The sequence below is a fragment of the Pollicipes pollicipes genome, unplaced genomic scaffold (genome assembly GCF_011947565.3).
Source record: "Pollicipes pollicipes isolate AB1234 unplaced genomic scaffold, Ppol_2.1 Scaffold_7261;HRSCAF=8764_pilon_pilon_pilon, whole genome shotgun sequence".
Lineage (NCBI taxonomy): Eukaryota > Metazoa > Arthropoda > Thecostraca > Pollicipedomorpha > Pollicipedidae > Pollicipes > Pollicipes pollicipes.
In genome coordinates, this window is record NW_023597054.1 from 53061803 (window position 1) to 53084865 (window position 23063).

Sequence of the window (23063 nt, forward strand, 5' to 3'; positions counted from 1 at the left end):
AGCTTTCAGCTGATGTTCCAGGGAGACGCTCCCCAACGGATCCAGAGAAGCCCGTGCCGTGTGCGGTATCACCCCGTCCTGGAATCACTTCTCGTCCCGACCGATCAGTGAAGTCGGCTCAGGGTCGCTCAGGATATCAGAGCGATGGCGGTGTGGCGCTCTGAGGTTGTGTCGGCACGATCCTCCTATTTCGCCGCCAGTGACAGCAGATGAGTTGGGGCGCATGCGTGATGACCTGAATGAGCGTGGTGAACACGTCATCACACGGGACATCATGGACTCCTAGTACAAGCAGATCTGATGACATCCGTCAGGCGGGCTTTCATTGCTTACGATGCATTTGCTGTATGAAGCCTGCATGTATTTCTTTTTTGTCGTGAGGTCTGACACAAAGGGAATAAAGCGCCCTATTTTTGCGTGTCCTTACGCTTAAAACAGCGCACGTATTAGTTGTTCCATTGTTGTCTCTCTTCCTCCTCCTGGCTCTCCCACTCAGTCTTGCTCCCGTACATCAACTCCGAGACGGAGGCGGGCAAAGTTCTTGTCTTCTTTCTGGTTTATTTCCGATAAACATAGTGCAAGCGTGCGAGGTAAATGCGCCCCAAGGCAACATGATATGGCAAATGCAGCTCAAAGCGCCCCGTATACGCAGGCGATATCCACTCAGCAAGCCGTGCTGGCAATACCGATGGATTGTGAACGCCACACAGGCTGCTTGAAGGTTACGAGCTGTGCAATGCACGGCGCAATCAAGCCACAAAAGACAAGACATACAAGTGGTTGCGGAGCGACAGCTATGAGTTCACTGCAAAGGATACCGTCGATTACAAATAGCCTTGGACACATGTACGCATGCATATCCTTTGACTAAATTGAAAAAGATATCATTTATAAGCGTCTTTGTGTCGTTACAAGTCCCATGAACAAGCACATCGTATTCTGGACCTGTCCACACGATGATGGCAGCATACTTAAAGTGAATATCATATCGTAATATCAAGCATTCCCCAGAATGCCACCCAGCGCCCCGCAGGAGGTATCCGCCGCCACCTATTCCCCGCCATTTCGCGCCACGAGCGGCTGTGACGCCGACGACACCTGGTGGCGAACATCGCAACCGGCGGTGATACGTCGCACACAGCGGCAAGCAGCCCAGCCAGTGTTCACAGGTCAGCGTCCCCACCGATCTCCGGGTGACAGGTCAACGACCCTACGACCATCGACGGCTACAGGTCAGCGACCCGACCGACGTCGGCGGCGGGCAGCACACCTTTCTCCGTGATGATGCCGCCCGTGATCAAGTTGGACGGAGTGACATCAAAGGCCGGGTTCCACGCAGCGATCCCTGGAATACGCGAAAACGGTCGTCCGTCGGCATACACAATATTGTGCAAAACAAAATTGCGTGACCGTGCGGTGGGTGTACCTCACAAAACCCGACTGCTGTAGGCAACGCGGCATCTACCCAGCTCGGCCAAGTTGTCTCACGTTGCTGCACGGTACGTTCGCACAGTTCCCACACAGTACACCTTCCATACGGCTATCTCGGTCTCCGGACATAAATCATCATGGCTGAATACACTGAGGACATCCAATGGCAGCTTTGCAGCGACTGTTCCACTTCGCAGAAAATGCCAAGGCAACTACTTCCCAAGAATCTTTCGCATCTCACACCAGCTTTACAACTCATGCCGTGAGAACAGCTGACGACCGGTGTGGCGCCCCAGCTGGTGCGGCCGTGTTCGGAGCCGGCTGCAGCAGCTTACCGTCAGCAGCCAGGCGGTGGCCGGCCACACAGAGCAGCTCCGCCGCCGGCCGCTCCTCAATCGGGATCTCGGCGCCCGAAGCCAGACCCAGGTCGATCGAGGTCGACGGCGCCGCCACGTAAAACGGCACCGAGTGGTGGGCGGCCACGACCGCCAGCTGTCGGCCGGGCGGGAAACACGGCGGGGTGCGTCACAGCGGACCCGGGTCAGGGCAGATGTCGGCCGGGCGAGCAACACGGCGGAGTGCGTCACAGCGGACCCGGGTCAGGGCAGATGTCGGCCGGGCGGGCAACACGGCAGGGTGGGTCACAGCGGGCCCGGGTCAGGACAGACGTCGGCCGGGCGGACACCACAGCGGACCCGGGTCAAGACAGATATCGGTCGGGCGGACACCACAGCGGACCCGGGTCAGGACAGACGTCTGCCGGGCGGGCAACACGGCGGGGTGCGTCACAGCGGACCCGGGTCAGGACAGACGTCGGCCGGGCGGACACCGCGGCGAGGTGCACCACAGCGGACCCGGGTCAGGTCAGATGTCGGCCAGGCGGATACCACAACGAACCCGGGTGAGGACAGACGTCAGCCGAAAAGGCAGAATGACAGGAGAGCATACCGGGGACACAGATCACTGCCAGGGATCCGTCATATCGGACAAGGGTTGATGCCAGGGATGCCTAAAATGGGAAAACGAACCGTGCACCCTGGGGAACACGCGGAGAAGAGCTATATCTTTTCCCAAGCAGCCCGGCGCCAGTGTCAAATCTTCGCAGTACTGAGAGCTGCTGCACCGGAACGACATACGTGCTCAATGGTGAAAGGAAAAATGCCATAGACACACCCCAAAACCAGGTGACGTACCATATTTACGTCACAAACGTCTAGTGATCATCTGAAAGAACGACGAGCGATAGCTAAGAAGCTCGACACCAGCGCTGAGAATCAGGGACATTGCCCGCACCTGGTACGTGCCGATCTTGTTGGCGGTGTCTCCGTTGGCGGCCACCCGGTCCGCCCCCACGACGACGGCGTGGACTCGCCCGTCGCGCATCAGCGCCGCCACGGCCGAGTCGCAGACCAGCGTGGCCGGGATCTGCTCGTGCACCAGCTCGTACGCGGTGAGCCGCGAGCCCTGCATGTACGGCCGCGTCTCCGTGCAGAAGGCCCGCGCTGAAGCGGCCGCGTGACGTCAGCACGTGATACGGCGGCGGAGGGGCGCCTGCGCATAGCGCCTGCCCAGCGCGGCTGGACGGCTCGTCAGCGCGGCACTGTGTGACGCGACAAGGACGACGGCGATGAAGGTCATGAGCGCCGGCAAACAGCAACTAGATAAGCGAGATGCGAAGTAACGTAACATCTCAACGAACCCTATTCTTTGGTTGCAATGTGTCATGAGCAGCGTGTAAGTTTGATTTTCAAAACATCCAGCTAAAGCCAAGTGTGAGATAACAAAACAAACAGGATAGTTATTCAAACCCTTGCTTAGCAAAGGTTAGGGGCACAAGCTAGACAAAAGAGCTTACGGTCGAGAACTCAGCGCTTAAATGCAGTGACAGAACTAGTGTGTGGTCACATTACCACCGCCCGGGACCTTGATTCGGCGCTTCTCACCAGGGGCGCTCAGCGTGGCGCGCCGGGCGGGACAGCGCCCCACAAGCGTGGCGCGCCGGGCGGGACGGCGCCCCACGAGCGTGGCGCGCCGGGCGGGACGGAGACTTACGAGCGTGGCGCGCCGCGCGGGACGGCACCCCATGAGCGTGGCGCGCCGGACGGGACGGCGTCCCACGAGCGTGGCGCACCGGGCGGGACGGCACCCCATGAGTGCGGCGCGCCGGACGGGACAGCACCCCATGAGCGTGGCGCGCCGAGCGGGACAGCACCCCACGAGCGTGGCGCGCCGGACGGGACGGCGTCCCACAAGCGTGGCGCACCGGGCGGGACGGCGCCCCACGAGCGTGGCGCGCCGGGCGGGACAGCACCCCACGAGCGTGGCGCACCGGGTGGGACAGCACCCCATGAGCGTGGCGCACCGGGCGGGACAGCACCCCATGAGCGTGGCGCGCCAGGCGGGACAGCACCCCACGAGCGTGGCGCGCCGGACGGGACGGCGTCCCGCGAGCGTGGCGCACCGGGCGGGACGGCGCCCCACGAGCGCGGCGCGCCGGGCGGGACAGCACCCCATGAGCGTGGCGCGCCGGGCGCGACAGCACCCCATGAGCGTGGCGCGCCGGGCGGGACAGCACCCCATGAGCGTGGCGCGCCGGGCGGGACAGCACCCCATGAGCGTGGCGCGCCGGGCGGGACAGCACCCCACGAGCGTGGCGCGCCGGACGGGACGGCGCCCCACGAGAGCGGACGCACCGAGTCGTCCGCGGCTGTGTACGGAGCGGATGACCCCCAGCGCCGTGCCGTAGCCGGCCGTGGCCAGCGAGCCCGTGTTGCAGTGCGTGAGCAGGGCGAGCGGGCCGGCGGCGGTGCGCAACAGGTGGTCGGCGCCGTGCTCGCCGATCGCTCGGTTGTCGGCCACGTCCGCCGACAGCATCTGCTCCGCCTCCGTCACCACGCTGAGGGCGAGAGGCGGCTGGGAGGAGCGCTGAGTCACGACGACGGGAAGGGGCGGCGACGGGAGTCATCGAGTCACTGCCGAGCTAGCCAGTGGCGTCAGGACGACTCAGGTCCGACGGCTCGCTGGGGAGGGGTGAAGGAAGTTGCATCACTCTTTGGAGCTGGTCGGGTGTCGCTGGTCATTTCATCTCCGCCACCACACTGAGATCGAAACGGAAGGAGAGTGAACCCGTTCTTCCGGACCGGCCACCTATCCCAGGTCGCCTCGCTGTCCGTCAGAAGGAGGGGTCGTCTCACCCGCCCCGTAGCGGTGGCCACTTCAGTCGTCCCACAGCACAGCTGACTGCACCCGCTCCGGCGGCCGCAGTCGCCTCACCTGTCCCGCAGCTGGTCCACGTCAGTGGTGGCCTCGGCCGCCCGCTCCGCCGCCGCCGCCAGAGCCCGCGCAGCCGTCTGCAGGTTGACGGCTGTGGGACGCGACGTCACCAGGTGCTGCAGCCGGCCGCGCACGTGCGCCAGCAGCTCGTCGACGGAGGCGAACTTGGCGCGCGACAGCTCCACGGCCAGGCTGAGGCAGCCGACGATGGCGATAGCGGGGGCGCCGCGCACCTGGCGGCCACACCCCGCGTCCCGTCAGAACCCCACACGTCCCGTCAGAGCCCCACACGTCCTCAGTCCCTCAGTCTCCGATAGACAAACGGGTCGACAACAGGCGCCCATCCTTCAGTTCGTCAGCCAATGGCGGAAAGACAGGCAGACAACCGCACGACGCAAATAGTTCAGCAAGTGTTAACAGATACAAGATGTGAACGTAAAAAACGCTTCTTCACGCACTCTTAACGGCTTTATGGACAGCAAGGGCCTGCGCACTTACAGTCCGGTCGACAACACTTTTGCCATTTTTGACATGTCAGAGGCGTGGGCAAGGCACTCGCACAATTTGACGATTTTGTGCCGTCCGAGGGGGCCGTGATTTAGCGGGACGTGACCAGCACCAACCTGCATGGTGTTGATAACCCTCCAGCCGTCGTCCGTGTCCCTGACGGGAATGTACACCGACTGCCGGGGCAGAAGCAGCTGGTCCAACACCTCCAGCCGACCCGGCGCGTACCGTATCGCCTCCAGTGACATCTCGTCAGGTCAGGTCAGGTCAGATGGGACCTGGCGGCACCAGGCGGCGCTCGTGCCAGTCCGACACCCATCGGCAGTGGGTGAGATCTGAAGCCGTGCAAACCAGCAAGCCTTCCGCGAATGCCACGTCCGTCAGTGGCGCCCAACAGGGAGCCATCAGGACCACGGATCCCTCCGATCGCAACGCCGATCCCACCATTTCAATATCGTGCCCAAAATCTTAAGCTCTGCTCCATGACGCCACTTCGGATGCCGAGATCGACGACCGGAGCCCATGCGTCTGATTCCGGTGGCGTGCCTGGGCCCGCCTCACCAAGACCCGCAGGGAACCGAACCATTGTAAAATTCGACTCATCTACAGGTGAAAATAGGCCTGCGGTGCCCGCATTCGAGACATGTCCGAATGACGCCAAGACCCACACACGTCCGCATGCGGCGGCGGGATAACTTCGTGAGACATGCCAGACAAGCGCACCAAACGTCCGGACGTGTCGACAAGCGTCCCCGCAGGTGTAGCGGGAGACCTATGCTCGTGTATCGGAAGACTCTGAGAACGGTCGACCAACAGACGCATCATTCGGGAACGCTCATCAGCGCTTGAATAGCTACAGGCACACAGCCTCGCACCACATAGACTTGGGCCGGGACCGCGGAGGCGTCTCTCAGCCTCAGCCCGTGCACCATTGGCCGGGGTCGCGGAGGCGTCTCTCAGCCTCAGCCCTCAGCACCATTGTTTACACGGAATGCCGGCAGGTCCCAGCTCCGGGCAGCCGAGCGTCTCTAGCCGTCTCTGGCCGTGCCGCCGGCGCTGAGCCAGCGTCTCCGGCCGGCACCGGATCGCACAGCCACCGGGATGTGGAACGAGCGCCACCAAGGCCGGCGTGCGCATCCGGTCGGGCCGGCGCCGGGGCCACGCTGACGGACGGACGTAAACGCGCCGACACTGAACAGAACGCCGACCCAGTTACAGCAGTGTATTTCGTACAGGTTTTCATCGTGGGGATCGCTCAGAGACGCATGGCACGCGACAAGCTGAACAGGATACCGCCGTCCGGACACGGAACATGTTCCAAATGCCTTCAAGATCACTCGTATGGATATGAAGCCAGTATCGATGATAATGTGGGTAATGTACCGGCTCGGATGAAATAAAAGATAGCAAAGAAATATGGCCTACTACGGTTAAACCGTGAGAACAATTATTACTTAAATATGTGGCATGCATGACTATGTTATTGTCAATATTTCATACGTTAAATTTGCTGCATAATTAGATTAAATGTCTATATAGTTGTTCTGTTATATATCCTTGTAAAGTATAAATACGCGTAAACATCTTACGGCAAACGTATTGCAAACCACCATAAGTAGGGTACGGATGCTGCATGCTTCACCACGTACCGCCAACAGGAAATGCTTGTGACTTTGATAAACGTCGATAGCCACAAATACACAAATACAGTCGCCTAATCACAGAACGCAGCTGATCCACGACAAAACGACGAAGCAGAGGCTGATCGGGGATAGCCAGAATACTTCACCAGCGCCTATATCAATGGCCCTCGTACTCAAAACCTGATCTGACCGCGATCGTTTTCTATCGAACCAAGTCGCGGCATTCTAAGTAGGATGTCAACAAGCGTCTACCAGCCAGAGGGCACAGTGGTTCGGCTTGAGACCACTCGCATGGTGGGGCAGTACCAACCAAACCGCACGGCGCCGATACAAGCGCATCTCCACTTCCAGCGTATGTGTGGAGCGGGCGTATGACACACTGTTTCGGTCGTTGCGCTGTGGTTTCGCGGCAAGTCTTCAGATTAAACAGAAGCTGAGCAGCGGTGTCTTCTCACTCACAACCACGTCCTGTTTAGTATAGCGTGGAGGGGGAGAGGGCCCGAGAGCACCGCACGAGCAGAGGATGCACCCGCCTCATGGCCGGGCTCACGCGGGGACCGAGTTGAGCAGCGGCGTGGTCTCGCCGGGGTCGGCGGCGGAACCGGCGGAGGAGTCGGCGGCGGCGCTGGCGGCGGCCGGCCCGCCGGCGGCGCTGGCGTCCGGTCGGCAGCAGCCGCCGCAGAATGTGAGCAGGCGGCAGAGCAACATCTCGTCCTGGTCCTGGCGGTACACGCCCGTGGCAGGGTCGTACCGGCGCACCTGTACAAACTCGTCCAGCGGTGTCTCCGGGAAGCCCTCGTGGTAGTACGTCTTGATCGTCTCGTACGAGTCCATGATGATGGAGATCATCAGGCTGAGCACCAGGTAGATGAAGAAGAAGATGAAGATGTAGACGTACAACTTGGCAAACCAGAAGACCAGGCAGGACTTGGGCGAGGTCTGGGCGAACGTGGCAAACATGTCATCACCATTCATAAGCGAGAAGAGCGTCTCGGATGTGCGACTGAGGGTGCGGAACTTCACGTGGTACGGGCTGAGGATGAGCCAGCCGCAGAACAAAAAGCCGGCGTAGCAGATGAGCGCACACACGGAGAACCGCAGCACGCTCGGCATCGACTTCCGCACCGTCAGGATAAGCACGTTGTACGAGTGGAAGAAGCCCAGGTAGCGGAGGATGCCGACCCATACCAGCAGGTTGCCGACGCCGAGGATAACGGAGCAGACGTTCCACGTTTCGGCACCTTCGCCTGAGTCTCCCATCTTGTTCTCCAGCTGGATCTTGATCAGAGAGGCGACGATGATGAGCACGTCGTTAATGATGATAAGAACGTACCAGAGATTGAGGAAGCGCAGGTGCTCATCTAGCGTCAGGTCGTACTGAAAGTATTTCTTCATGGTCGTCTGCGTCTCGCGGCGCAACAGCTCGGCCCGGTAGATGGCGCGAACACACATGATGAGCGAGACGGCGCACACCATGATCACCACCACGTTAACCAGCGTGAAGAGCACTTCGATTTCGGTGTCGTCGTGCTGAAACTCGGTGTTGCCTTCGCAGACTAGCAGATTGGCGTTCACCTCCATGTTGACTAGGATCTGGCCGTCTTGGTTCTTGTTGTCCAAGGTCAGCGAGACGTTGAAGTAGTAGCAGTCGGGCACGTCCAGCGGCATCACCAGCTTCAGTTTGATGGCGTTCAGGCCGAACGACAGCCGCGTCTGCCGCATGCTCACAAACGACAGGTTGAAGTCCCTCTGGCGCAGGTAACTGAGACTAGAGAAGTTGTGGTACTGCACCTCCGCGGCCCCCGGCTGCAAGCGCACGCAGCGCGACTGCACGCGCTGGTCGAAGGCGAACGACAGGCTCCCCGGATTCACGTCGGCCACGCGGTACTCGTCCAGGCACAGCTGCGCCACCGGACCGCTGGCGTTAGGGAAGGCCACGCCGCCGATCGATTGGCTGCCGATGTCGTAGTAGGCGTTGACGGCGTAGTCCAGCGTCTCGAAGAAGCGTCCCTGCGAGTAGACGGCCAGCGGGCCGACGGCCGGCGGGTACGTGTTCACCTCGCGGGTGACGTCCCAGCCGAGCACGAACAGGTGCTCCAGCGAGGTCTGGCTGTTCTGCAGATACGTCACGTGTGCATATCGCCGGCTGGCGAACAGCGACAGCTGCAGCGTCACCAGCACCACCTTGACCAGCTGCATCACCAACTTGTAGGGCGGCCGGCTGCGCGCGCGCCATTTGTCCACCGGGCTCATGAAGAAGAACTGCAGCTTACGGCGCGTGCGCTCGCCGGCGGCGCGCTGGCCCGGGTCGGGCGAGTTGATACGCTCCCAGCGCTCGGTGCCGGCCGGAGCGGGCGTCACCGGCACGTCCAGCCGCAGGCCGGCGCCGGACGAGCGGTGCCCGGCGCCCAGCAGCGCCGACACCTCGGCGTCGGCCAGCGAGTCGCGCGAGCGGCGGCCGGGCGCCGGCGAGGGGCACGGACTGTGCGCCAGCGTCGCCTGCATGGCGTCTGTCTGGCCGACCGGCCGGCCGCGCGGGAGCCGACCCCGGCGGCGCCTGTAACAGGGCAGCGCGCGGGTCACCAGGGGCGCCGCGCCGGCTCGCGGCGCAGCAGCACGGAAAGTCACGCGCGGGACCATCGAGCAGCCGCCCGGGCGACGACCGGGGCAGCCAGCGGTCCACAGTGGTGCTCCCCGCATCTGAGCGCTCGATCGCGCCCGGTACCGCACGGGGCGCAGATGGCTGCAACTGACGATGACTCACCGGCACAGCTGTGTTATGGCCACATGCGTCAGAATATGAACGATGCATCGATCAGCGGAGGAGCGCGGTAGGTCGGCGACCGCAGATGATGTCTCTGCAGCCCGATGAGATGACTGAGATGTGCAATGTCGCACGAGCCGAAGCTGAGGGCGGCAGTGCTCTCCCAAGCCATCTCAAAGCGCCACAATGACGTTTTCAAGGTCAACAAACTACTGCCGTTATCCGCTGATCGATACATCGCTATATTTAAACAAACATGAGTCTGTCATGCACTCAAGACCACACATGACAAAACATAACATGACAACCAAAACATGACAAACTTGCGTAGAGTCTCGGGGTCCTTTTTGAATAATCTTTCGTTATGTTACAGGCTTCCTTTTCCATCTTTTGAGCTTCCTCTTCCATCTAGGAGCTTTTAAGCGGCTTTCATGTAAGCGAATGACAGCATTGCCCGGTCAGAACCGTCCGGTAGCATTTTGCTACGTAAGAATCCTTTCAAGCCGAAGCGAGGGTTTTGGTCGCTTTCAAGCAGTTTGAAACGTCGAGTTTTAACAACATCGCCAATGTTTGGTTGAAATCGTCGCTTGAACAGGACCTCCGGATAACTTAAGGGTCGATAAGAGTCAGCACAACAAAATCCAAGCTTCTTATGCCAAAACCGGGGACTCAAGACTTAAATAAAAAATCACCGGCAATTAAAATGAAGTGATGCGAAAACGCATGCCATTTCATGCGATACACCGAACGAGAAAACTGCGCGGGCGCTCGGCTGACAGCATATTATTTTTACAGCATTCGCGCCTCTAAGACGCATCCAAGAAGTTCAGATTGCATACTCGGTGGTTTGAATCTTCAACCCAGTCTGTTAGACTCGGGGTGGAAGTACAGACAGGGAGAGAGTAGGGAAGGCCACCGCCCAGCACATGGCACAAGTGCTTACAATTTTCGCCACCGTCCATCAATAGATGTAATTCTAATGGTAACACCTTGACACGTCGGGCAGCGCTCGCAGGCATCTGCAGAAGAGTATCGAGTAAGGTAAGGCGAGCCCAATCACAGTCGCTAACGTCAAGTATCCGATGCCCCCAAAGCGAAACCCCGTATTTTCATAGAGTGCTGTTGCTTTTGTCAACAAAGTGAACCCAAAGTTCGGCCTATTTCTGCAACTTACTTTTTGTTTCGGTCTGGGTTAAATCAAAATGCAACACCACGCAAACAAAATAGCTTTAAAGACGTGCGCGGATTTTCAATACCACCAAGTTAAATGTTCGTTCTTGGTGGTCGATTAATAGCATGCCTGCAACAGGTTTTTTCCCCACAATAATACACTTGTTGGGAAGCCCGGTGACGCCTGGACTATGAGCAATCTGCCTATGTACACCGCAGAATAACGATTCGAGGTAGCTTATTTGGTTTCGTGATCAAAACCGACCCATTTGTTCCGTGGGTGTTCGTATTCGTACTTGTGTTGGGTACTGCGGCACGCTCCAACAAAATCGCCAAAGTTGCAAATAATATGCTGGAGTTGGCTATTTAATACGATTTCAAAAATACCACAGCACCAGACGTTCAACTTCCGAGACAATATGAACAAACAGCAACATACAATCAGCCTAACTTAGACACCAGTCCCAGATTACCCATCACGGGTTTCTGACACGAAACAGAGCGCGCAGTTGTACTGAACCGTTGTTTAATCCGCTGGCCCGCCAGTGGGGTCGTGTGTGTCTCCAGAGTATCGTATTACGATCCGCTACAAGGCTCGGGCACTTCCGGCGGCGACCGGAACGGTTGTTGAGTGACCAAGGCCTTACACGGCACAATGCGACGATGGACAAGTTCAGGATGGATGCAGAGGGGAGGGGGCGTCGTGATCCCACTGCAACTGACTTCCTGCACCAACACATCCTACGGTTGCAGAGCTTTCATAGTGTTGCTCTCTTCCAACAGGAAGAACAGGTCGGCTACTCACTTCAAAGCCACCGACTTTAAGCCCACCCAGTGACTCAGTCACTCAGAAACTAATGACTCCGTCAAGTTGGGACCCATCACCTCCAGACTGATCTTGGTTCTTGTTCGTAATCACGGCGCATCTCTGCTTGAAAGCAGATTGCATTAACTCGAACCCCCGAGGGCATGTCGGATGGGATGAGCGGGATTAGTGGGATGAGTGCTTTCGCACTCCTTGGCCTTGTCTGTCATGATGGATGCCATTGAGAGCTTGGGATACAGCTTTCGTCAGCTCCCAGCCTCCTTTGAGTTTGACACAGTGTCCACCTACTTGAAGGTCCCTGTCTCTCCACGCTGCCTCCCCAGAAGCTTAGAGTTCATATCAACAGCAGCGAGGCTTTTCGACGCCATCTGGATAGCCTGGTCGCTGAGCCAGGGCGGATTTCGTACCGTTCCTTCAATCGGGATGGCCTCGGCCAGAGGCCGTCGACAAGTTGTACGCTTTCGTTCGAGAAAGGCTTGATTTAACTGCCTTGACTGTGAGTCTGCCCGTTGCTAACTTGAGGGAGTTGGTGAGCGAACTGGCCTGCTGTTTTATCGCCGTTTCAGCACGCATACACTGGTGGCGAGACGCTTGCTGATGTTCTGCCCATCACTTGCTACTGGTCATGCTCTAATGTATGTAACGCCGCAGATAAACAGTCGCGTAAGAATCTCTTTTTGGAACCATCGCCCAATCTGTCTTTGGAGTTTTATCGGTCGTAATATTCTGGCTTTGACTCCATCCGTCTCCTCGCAACATGCGGCCATGTAATCAATTAGCGTGCAACAGACGATATCCCTCGCTGTTCTGATCAGTCTGATAAGCCGACTGTCGCCAACGCTAACCCTATGGTGGGGCAGATTTGCTGGTACATCACGCACCGTGAACCGAACCGAACCACAGTGTTACATAAACCACTCCGCTTCGGAATCTACCCGGTTTCGGGGGTCTACCACCGGCGGCTCTCGAGTTATCAGATGCCAAACGACAGTTTCTTATCTATTACTTAAAATGTACATCGGACGGGAGATCGACTCTTTCCGGTATATCAGGCGCCCCCAGGCAGAATCTGGAATGCTCTTGAAAGGACAAGGAGCAACAAACGCAACGGGCAGTGGTTTGAGCTCGACAGTGCACCGCCTCTTACCGTCAGGAGGACCAAACAGTGTCGATAACAGTGAGAGAAGATGACTGGCCGATTCTTTCATGCGGTTTTGATCTCATTTCCGGCATGAGAGCGCCGGATTCTTAATACTAGAAATTTGTTACGGTACGTTGTGTACAAAAGCCATCAAATACCCATTTCTGAACTGAAAAGGGACCACAAAAGAAAAGAGAAACATAAGCAGCTTGGAAGCGTATGAAGGCGAATCGCGCACAGCGCACGACTATCTGTATGATCCATCCGAAGGCCATGATGGAATCTGGGGAAAACATGGCGGGGCTCATCTGGGACTGCAAGCTATAACATCCACACTAGATGGTCCAATGTTTCACATTTCCTGAAGCATTTTCTTTCTAAATGAGGCTGCTGCCAACGTTTTAAGTCCATAACGTTTTTTCACAAATTGGAATGTGCGCGGAATGTAAATTGGCGCGCAAGAGAAAAACATTACGAGCAACCGGCAGGTCGAAAATCACACCAAGTTGATGACACCGCGATGTTCAAATTAACCGGACCAGCACGAGGCTGAGCGTAATAGAAAAGGACGGTATCTTATGACAAACTTCGTAGGTAGCCCAGTGCTGAAGCCGCATCCACATTCATTTGTGAGAACGCATGGCCAATGATTGTCCTATTGGCTGCCGATAAATGCAACTCCATAATATACATATAGGTCACACTGGTGACGTATCATTTCAAAACTCAACTATACAGAACGTCTAACAATTGGGGGAAGTATGGTCGGAACAGAGCAGGAATGACGAAATGCATACAGAAACACCGACAGACGCCAGCGATGAGTAGGACAGGCTGGGAGAGGGGCGGGGATTGAAGCATGTGAACGCCACGGTAAAAAAGCACGCTGTGGAGTTGTCCCACAAGTTTAATATTTCCGTATGTCGACGTACACATAATGGACCATTCGTGCTTATACGCCGTTCGCAATATGCACTGCACGTGACTGATCCGCAATGCAGTTGGCACAGCGGCATTACGTTTCGACTAATTCCCAAGCAGTTACTGGTAAAAAGCTTCATTCCACTAAGCACGTGAATCTGAAAATAGTTGCTCATGCTCTGTAAATTGGAATGCAATTTTACGTCCACATGATGACGGCCGGTAAACCCCTTATCAGGCAGAAAGCAAGGTTGGCGGAACTCGAAAAGGTGGCCTCAAAGTCAGGCAAGACGGCTGTTGCGTGCGAACATCGCAAACAACAACCCAAACCACGACCAGGACGAGCAATGGATGGGACAGTGCGGTGAGAACGCAGTAGTGCCCTCGTCGCCTGTTTTTCTTGTGTCCAAGTGGCTGGTGTTGAGTTCGGTTTTAATGCGCGCTACAGCACAGGACACGCCAGTTCAACGCGCCACGATTGCGCAATCAATATGGCATGCTGCCAACACACACCGCAACCTACCGGCGTCAATATCAGGAGGTCGGCGCCGGCAGCACAGCTCAGGGGCGCAACGGCGCAGCGACTGAGGCGGCCGCCGCTGTCAAGTCAGCCCGCAGGACGGCGATCTGACGGTCTGATCAGCCCGCAGGACAGCGGCCTGCGGCCAGATCAGCCCGGAGGACGGAGGCCTGGCGGTCAGATCAGCCGACACGACGGAGGTCTGACGGTCAGATCAGCTCGCAGGACGGCGGCCTGGCGGCCAGATCGGCCCGCAGGACGGCGATCTGACGGTCTGACCACAAGGTAGGACGGCGGCTTGGAGGCGGCACAGCACCAGAGAGCGGGCGCCAGGGCGGGCGCCACAACACCGCACAGCAGCACTATTGGCGGCCGGCTCGGGGCGCACCGCGCCCAGACCGGCATACTCAAGGGCGCGCTGATCCTGCGCGTGCGTGCCGGCCGTGCGCAGGCCGCACCATCCGTCGGCCCTCATCACATACCGCCGAGAGACGAGAGCGAGATACTATCCCTCCCTCCCTCCCAGGCCGCCGCTGAGTCACGCACTGCAAATCACAGTCTTCGCGCGGCGAGAACTCTCCCGATAAAGGAAACGAGCTCGGGTTCCACCATTGGATCGGTAGAAGTGATTGCCAGAGTTAGGGTTAAAGAATCGTCGCTCATCAATGACTAATCACGTTACTAGTCATTCACACTCAACGACGCTGAATTAGCGACGTTTGAGTGACGAAACGTGCCGCATATAATGTATATATATATATATATATATATATATATATATATATATATATATATATATATGTATATTCTTTAGAAGCCACGAAAACCTAATACCGCGGGCGTCGACTGAGCAGATTGGGGGAGAGGGGACGTAGCCCACACTGCAAAAAATATACGTTACACCAACCATGTCTGGCGCAGCAGCGATATCGAGGCCGACGTTTCAGCACACGTACGCCATAAATTTCAGCGCTGAGTTTGGCGCGCAGTGCCGCCACTTTCAGCACACACAGAGCCAATAGTTAAAGGAATTATGATACTAAAAATAAAAATTTCCAAAAAAAGAAAACTTGCCCCAAACATTTTTGCGCTGAAGTTATTCGAAAATTCATTGCAATGTGCCCTGGCCTGAGTTCAGCGTGCGCGAGCGCGAGGTTCGGCACACCGATGTCACAGTGGATCGTTCAATATCACAGTGGATCGCAGTGTCGTGCAGTTAGGAGTCCAGCACAGTGGATGCATTGTCTGCAGGCTGGGATAAAGCTTCCATCTTGTTTCCATGCATGCAATAACAGAGTTGATACAAGTATTCAGAAGTGGCAGCTTAATTAACTCACTACCTTAGTGTCTGTTTCCACCGCGATTTGTGCTGTGTCCCATGTTATGTGATGTTAAGCTTTAAAATAATTTTTTTAGCATGGCCTCATTCACTTGCAGCCCACTGCAATACTAACAAGGTTTTACACAAAACACAACAATCCCATACATGTAATGCCATACACAAATATAAAATAAACACAATAATGCTGATAGATGCTGATAGGGCATGCCAGGTGGCGAACATCGCCACTTGAAAGAAATTATATCTATTAGCAAAAATTGTGTCCATTTAAATCTAAAAATAAATTATCAGATACTGTAATAGACAACAATTTCTCCCAGTCATGTGTCGATTATAACTCTGCAATGCTAGGTGTATATGTAAAAAGAAACAGCATTATAAAACCACTATCCCAACACACATGTTTTCTGTCTAAAAATGACAATTTTCTGTTACAAAACCATGCATTTTAGTTAAATGGCATGCTAGGAATGCATTTATGAATAAAACAGGATGCCTGAAAGAACCTGACAGATCCCAGACACTGCTGTTCTAGCACATTGGAGGCATATTACTCATGCTTCTCTAAGCACCTGCATATTCAACAAGATGATTGTCAGAACTCATACTGGCTACCTGAGCCTGGTCAAATAGATTTTATGTGTCCAGTGATTCTCCAAATGGCTTTATCATGTATTTGTTTTTTAACACAGCACATGAACTCGCCAATTTTTGGCATCTGATTGTCAGGTGAAGCCAATACACAAGAGCTGGATACAGCTGAACAATGCTTCCCAGTTTCAGGTGGAAGCTGGAGTTAGCAATTACCAGCACATGTCAAGTACAACAGACAATAATCAAAGCAATACCTATGCCTGCACGAGTGAACAATGTTGCTGAAAAGTATGGTGGAAGCCAAGGAAATTCACATTCTCAAACTGTGCAGTCTCAACAGTGAAACACAGAGACACGTGTTCCGGGGTTTCCACGAGAATACTTTTTCCCACATGCCCTGCCTAAGACTACAGGGCCAAAAAAAATTAAAAGACCGATAATTACTTACCACTGGCGCGCACAGAGGAACGCCGAAGCTGGACGAAGCCCGTGAACTTGCAGCGAACTCCCTCGCACCCAGGCCCCCTGCTCCACCGTCTCCACACTTCACACAATTAATATATATCGCTCTGCACGCAACTGATCAACTTCCTTGGCTGCGGCAAGAAATGACTGTGCAGCGCCATTCAAGTCGATACAGCCGAATATGATCTGCTACCATATTGCTAAATTTGTGGGCAATAATATTTTGACATACTAAGTAGCAATCAATGATTTACTCTAAGTCTAGGTGTGGAGCGACACGAAATTTGTATTACCTTTCTATGCTTCCATTTTTGCGGCGTAGCAGCAGCACGGCATTCCGGTGGCACCGGCACAGCACGGCACTCCAGCTGCACCGTCACCGAAGGGCCCATTAAATGACATAATCCCTTTTCCAAAAGTCATCGTGCCCAAAGAAGACAAAAGTTGTCGGAAACGGAGGGGTATATCCCTCGTGATGACCAGCTCCCCTGGAAAAAGACAACTAGAGGAGGAGGACCGAGCAAAAGGCGCTCAAACGGGTTGTAAAAGGCAGAACAAGGCGAAAGTGGGACGGGAAATAAATGTAAGGAGGAACAGTCCACTGGAAAACGTTCTCAGTACAGACGACACCCGTATGTGCTGCTCAGAAGGTGTGACCGGGAAGGGCGAGGTGTGCATTCTTTGTAGTGGGTGCAACCGTTGGGCACATGAAGCGTAAAGCACAGGGTCTGTTGACGGTGCGATGTCATGAAAGATGGAAGACCAATAAATCAAAAGTCTTCGGTGTGTAAAGGATGGGATAAATGTTTGAGGATAAACGCTGAGAAGAAAAACGGGCAAATCTGAAAATAGGCCAAAATGTCGAGGCCCAAGAAAAAATATCACCCACTTCGAGTCGGACTGCCACGACCTAGAATCATAGATACAATTTTTACACGATGTAACACGCACAGGTTACTCTTACTGAAAATTTGATGATTCTAAGCGTGTTAGTTGGGTGACCGTTACCATTGTTACACTCATACAGACTGCAGCGAGAAACAAAGGGCAGTGAACCCCGCGTTTTGTGCTTCCCCACAGTATGACTTCGTTTTCCAAACCGTTCGAACATGAAACTAATTCTTACCCGCTCTTGACCACTCTTGAAAAAACATTCCGAAAATTGATGTGATTGCAAGTGAATCACTTTCCTGACACCCGCACCTCAAATGCCCCCAGGATATGAGGCAGAAGAAAGAGGGTCAGTGCTACCCCTTCCTTCCCTATACTGCATAGTCTAAATGCAACACAATTTGACGTGCCGGGGGTGCAATATACCGAATATATTTGTTTTTAGTATTAAAAAGTGACATCGCGTTCGCATGGCTCGTGTCGCATTTCTCAATTAGAATGTAAACAATTTTCGCACTCTTTCAAGAAAGTCAAAGTATGCAGCGCAAAATTAGAATATTCCCATTTTACGACACAAAAGCGTTGCATATTCCTGGCTGCCCGTGTGTTTTACGTCAAGAAAGAATATCGTACCAAAAATCTACAAACTGTAATAGTTTCCCCGCTTTCTGCTACCATCTCCAGCATTTCAATATTTGCGCCATGACACGCCACCTGAGTGGCATTTCGAGTAAGGCGAGGTGTGCAAGTTATTGCCTTTGCGTTAAGCCATTCATCGTGGGGTTTGATTCCCCGCGTTGCCCACACTTCTGCCAGGATCAAAGGCACGCGTCGCCATATAGTCTTAGAGGCGTCATAAAGCCCAAAGGCCCCACAAACATTTACTGTAAGGTTGGCGAATTAAGAAATTCAAATATTTTCTTGTTTTGTTTTACTTGATTTATTTCGTATTGTGTTATATAAGTGTTTGTCTTTTTTACCAACTTGTGAGATCATACAAAGTCTTACAGTATTTGTACTTTTAAAAATTGCTAGAGTATCGATAGCCAGGCTTCACGTTGTGAAGGCCCGGCCAATAAAGCGGGGTCCCAGTCCAATATTAAAGGAGGGAAGCACAGCATTGAGGGCCCAGCCCAAGATTGGGGGGCATGGCCCTCAAAGAGTCACAAAGCTCCACCCCTGTACAAGACCATGCCTCGTGGAGGTACAAAATCCAAACAAGCGTTTTATTGTTCAAATCTGAGTACATTAGTCCACACTAGATGTGTTTTGAGCATAGCTTCGTTACATATGGCTCAGTGAGTGAAACAATGTCGGCCCGCCGCTCGCGTTCTGCTGTATCGTCAGTTGCCGCCCGCTGCCCGCGCCGGTCGTTGGTCGCCGTGTAGTATTCCTTAAAAACCGCCGCCGTTCCGAAACCTGAAAAGCTAAGAACATATTTTTGCTGTCTAAACATGCGCAATAGATGCCTTATAGGTGGCTGCTGGAAATTAGGCGCGGTTGCGCAGCATGCCGGATAGGTATTTGAAATACCTTAGTGGAGCCGCATCGCCCCCCCCCCCCCCTTCCCTAGCAGGGCGGTGGCAAACACGTAAAGGCACGTTGCCGAAATATTAGCACATCTACATCTCCATTCTCCTGGATTTCTCCGAGGAATGAGGCTATTACTACTGTCTCATCTATGTGACTAATTTTGCTCGCAAATGCAATAAACAACTTACGAATCGTTCACTAATAAAAAATCGCATTTACATAATCTTCACTTTACACCATGTACTACAGAAATTCTGACATACCGTTTTCTTGTAGCCTCCTGGCTCATAAAATACGGAAATGAAATGGAACACATTTCATATGACATGACGAGTGAAGTAGACGTAGTACACTATCATGCCTACATGCTGTACAGCAAATGTGCTTGACTGCGCACGCCTACGCCCGCGTTCGGCGCACGCGCAGCCTGCAGGGCTGCATAGCGACAGGGCCCCGAAGACTGCGAATAAAGAACAACACATCGCAAAATACCACCGCGTACTTAATAAATCCAAAAATTGTTCATCGACAGATATAAAAATGGGAACGTAGGTACTGAAAGACGCTGTGCAAATCGTGAGACAGTTTCCAAAATTATAGCCAACGACATTTTCCATTTAGTGTACATATGCAGGCACATGAACAAAACGAAGTCATAATATCGTCAGAATGCTGCGCAGACATGGGCGGGGTCAGGGGAACATGGTCCCCACTTTTTAAGGTGGGAGGCCAGCAATACTAACTGGCCCTCAGCTTTTCAGATTTGATTTGGGTATAACTTACTTTATGCCGAGTTACGTAGTTCACCAGCCACCTTCATCAAACCGCACTGGAAACGATCGCTTCGTATGGTAAGTGGCAGCATCATATACCATCATGCATGGCGAACAGAGATATTTAGGGGCAAACCCGATGCTCCTCTAGTACCACAGGCTCCTTTTGTCTCTTCTGTAGCCTTGGTTCTCCTGCATGGCCGATTACAGTCCTCTCAGCATATGTTTACAGAGTTCAAGATGGTATGAAGTGTCCCTTTAAGGGCCTCCAGATCAACTAGGGGACCCGCCCCCATGCCGCCAGAATGGCAGCCGAAATGCACCCCGCACTGGGACGGAAAAGCCCTGCAGTGCCGGACCGATAGTGATAATGTGCCCCCTAGTGTTCTGCTCATAGGGCTCATTGCCCGAAAAACGTAAAGGGTCTCAAAAGTGTTGAATGGAATGGATCGAAATGAGGTAAAAAAATGAAAACAGCCAACCCGTGTTCGCCTGAGAACGTTCATTCTTTTCCTAAATTGACTAGTGAGACGAATGCCACAAAACAATTAAGACCCTGCACGTTCACAATCTCAGGAGCAAGGACAGCGATGGCCGTGCCTGCAGTTTTCGTAAACCGAACGGCATTGGCCGATGTAGTTAACACCAGTCGGTGATTACCGTACGCGCGAGAACGACCGTCGTGAAATAATGCTTCCGAGAGTATTTCAAAAGAAACTTGATCCATTCAAAAACTAAGCTGAAGCGTATTTTCTTTTAAGTCTGGGGGATGTGGTAAGGAATTTTTCCATCAAATTTGCACACGACCGAGATCCGCTGGCTACGCGTGGCAGAGTCGCGTCAAAATGCCGCACTTCGCAAAAATGAGCGCGTGCCGAGCGAAAAAAAAACGCAAAAATCCCATAGGGTTAACACGGGCTATGCCAATTTGACGACCACCGGCCAACGGCCCGACACGCCTCGCTTCCCGGAGCCGTATCTCGATAACCAAGAGTCACAGCGACGTGAAACTTGCACGGTGCGACAGAGCACGAGATGGGCCATCGCGGTTTGGTGAGTTCCTGGCGCCACGTGACACATGTTGGCAAGTTGAAATCGGCCGTTTTGGGCTGTTTTTTACGTGTACCGTTATGTCTCGGCGCGCAAAGCACCCACAGGTCTAAATGTTGTTTCCCAACATTCACAATTGAAGCGGCCACATTTGCAGTTGGTTTCGCGACTTTGTGCAACGCACCGTTGCGCCGCAAATTGCAAAACAGTTTGCAACGGGCGGAGTTTTAAGAGCTGGCGCCGAATGCCAGCCGCTACCGTCAAAACTATGAGTGATCTAGCGTTGAAAACTACATCAGCGTGTCGGTCGATTCATTCTGTCTCTTATGCACCCTTTTGTTGAACGCATTTTACAAAATTGCCGCTCGCAAATGACCATAGACTAATGAGTTGCATGACGGTATTTTCGTCACGATGGCGGCAAGTTGCGACCCGAATCCCGGCGTACACCCCAGGCGTTGCGGGTTAAAATGGCCGTTTGCGTGGCGGACCTTCGACTTTGGTCATTTAGCCGGGAGCATTCTGGCGTGCCTTCAGTCTGTCCGGGTGTGGGTTCGCGGGGTCGTCGTCCTTAGGCGCGATCTCGGTTCAGGCATAGTGGTCGGCGGCGCTGTGTGGCGGTCACCATGCGGGTATAGGCGTGTATTTGGTTTCCCAACATTCACAATTGACGCGGGTACACTTTCAGCCGCATCGCGAATTTGTGCAACGCGCTGTTGCGCTCCAAATTGCAGGACAAATTGTCAAATGCCGGTGCCGAATATACAAGCCGCTACCCTCAAAACGATTGATGATCTGGCGTTGAACACCACATCGGCGTGTCGGTCAACTGATGGTTTCTCTACACCACACTTTTGTTGATCGCATTTTCACACATGCCACTCGCAAATGAGGCTGGACCAGTGAATCTCACGGCGGCTTATTGCACCGCGACGGAACGGCGCCGCCCGGTATCTCGGCTGACGCCGGATGTTGCCTCAAGGGTAAACGGCCGTCTAATCACGTGATTGGCTTCCGTAATTCATTGCATCCGACCGATTGTGCCATCTCGCACCAACATCTCGACAACGGTGGGCTGCAGCGACATGGGAATGGCACGAAAAAGTGTGCCATGCGAAATGGTGCGGTCACACGTATCGCATGGCACGGGCTCACAGATGGGTTTTGCTCTATTCCACGGGTTTGCGCGTTTTGGGCCACATTTCGGCACCCATGGCGTGAACACACCCGGAATTGGCACGCTCCGATGACGAATGAACTTGTGACACGTGACACACGAAACGAATGTCATGTGACACGTGCACATTACCTGTGAAGAGTATTTTGCCGATCTGGTCCATTTTTACGCTTTACGAGGGATTTCCGCTCTTATGGCGCGTAGTAACACGAGACTGGCATCTGTGATAAGCCATTGAACGGGAAATCCCATGGTGTCACAAGTGCGGGGTGGCACGTTACTCGTGTCGGGCACAAACGAGCCAGGAAGATGGCTTTTGGTCTTTTCCACGGGTTTACACGCTTTGTGCCACATCTCGGCACCCAGAGCATGGAGCCACTGAGGAGTGGCATGCATTAATGAGAAATCGAGCAGACAAGGACGTTGCACGAATTGTCATGTTGCACGTACTGCGTGTAACGCGTGCGCGACCCAGCAAGATAGATTTGGCCGTCACCGGCTGTTTTTTACATTTTGCGCCACATCCCGGCAACCAGGGCACGTGAAACCGCGATGATGGATGGCTTTTACTAAGGATGATGGATTTTTCACTTCCGCACAATCCTTTACGTTTTGTGCAACATCGCTGCACCCAGGGCACGGGGTGCATTCGGGAATAGCCTGTATTAATAAGGAATCGAATGGACAATCGCGTGATTTAGATTTTAGCGTCAGCTGTGCACAAGCCAGGACAACTGACTTGGCTGCTGCCGACCGTTTTTCACTCTTGAGTACAATACAATGCTGTTTAATACAACGGCAGTGCGTGCTGCCATCATTCAAAAGGCTGACTGTTCATGGAAGGGGAAACCTCACCGACCACGTCCCGTGATCAATCGCCGATCCCATGGAATAGGTTTGGATGTGTTGCAGAGAACGCAGGCAAAATGCACTGCCTCCTGCCGTCGGCCGCCAGAGACCGCCAGCACCGCGCGCGTCCTGCTCCTGAATACTTTGCGCGATATCTCGGCAACCAGGGCATCTAGAACCGTGATCCCAACTG

General features: G+C 54.2%; 2 protein-coding genes across 3 annotated transcripts; both read right to left on the reverse strand.

Annotated features, from left to right (window-relative positions):
- Window positions 1-558: 558 nt before the first annotated feature.
- LOC119112437 (methylthioribose-1-phosphate isomerase) lies at window positions 559-16679 on the reverse strand. 2 transcript variants are annotated; one of them, XM_037236623.1, is made up of 7 exons: window positions 16581-16679; window positions 5328-5489; window positions 4705-4937; window positions 4125-4327; window positions 2725-2933; window positions 1767-1923; window positions 559-1345 (listed from the first exon to the last, which is right to left on the reverse strand). In XM_037236623.1, the coding sequence occupies exons 2-7, from the start codon at window positions 5457-5459 to the stop codon at window positions 1227-1229; spliced, it is 1053 nt and encodes a 350-aa protein (XP_037092518.1). In that variant the 5' UTR covers window positions 5460-5489; window positions 16581-16679; the 3' UTR covers window positions 559-1226. The 2 variants fall into 2 exon arrangements, with proteins under 2 accessions (XP_037092518.1, XP_037092519.1); XM_037236624.1 differs by lacking the exon at window positions 16581-16679 and adding an exon at window positions 14200-14560.
- On the reverse strand, window positions 6419-22184 carry LOC119111609 (mucolipin-3). The gene is made up of 2 exons (XM_037235417.1): window positions 22154-22184; window positions 6419-9214 (listed from the first exon to the last, which is right to left on the reverse strand). Exons 1-2 carry the CDS (start codon window positions 22182-22184, stop codon window positions 7401-7403), a joined length of 1845 nt encoding a protein of 614 aa, XP_037091312.1. The 3' UTR covers window positions 6419-7400.
- Window positions 22185-23063: the final 879 nt, after the last annotated feature.

Bases quoted from the DNA above. Each gene is read 5' to 3' on its own strand.
- LOC119112437 (XM_037236623.1), bottom strand. From the start codon at position 5,459: ATGTCACTGGAGGCGATACGGTACGCGCCGGGTCGGCTGGAGGTGTTG. The intron at 4,938-5,327 runs GTTGGTGCTGGT...TGTGGCCGCCAG, and splicing joins GGGTTATCAACACCATGCAG to GTGCGCGGCGCCCCCGCTAT. The intron at 1,346-1,766 runs GTAAGCTGCTGC...CGCGTATTCCAG, and splicing joins CCACCGCCTGGCTGCTGACG to GGATCGCTGCGTGGAACCCG.
- LOC119111609 (XM_037235417.1), bottom strand. From the start codon at position 22,184: ATGGACCAGATCGGCAAAATACTCTTCACAG. The intron at 9,215-22,153 runs GTAATGTGCACG...TGGACGTGCCGG, and splicing joins CGGCAAAATACTCTTCACAG to TGACGCCCGCTCCGGCCGGC.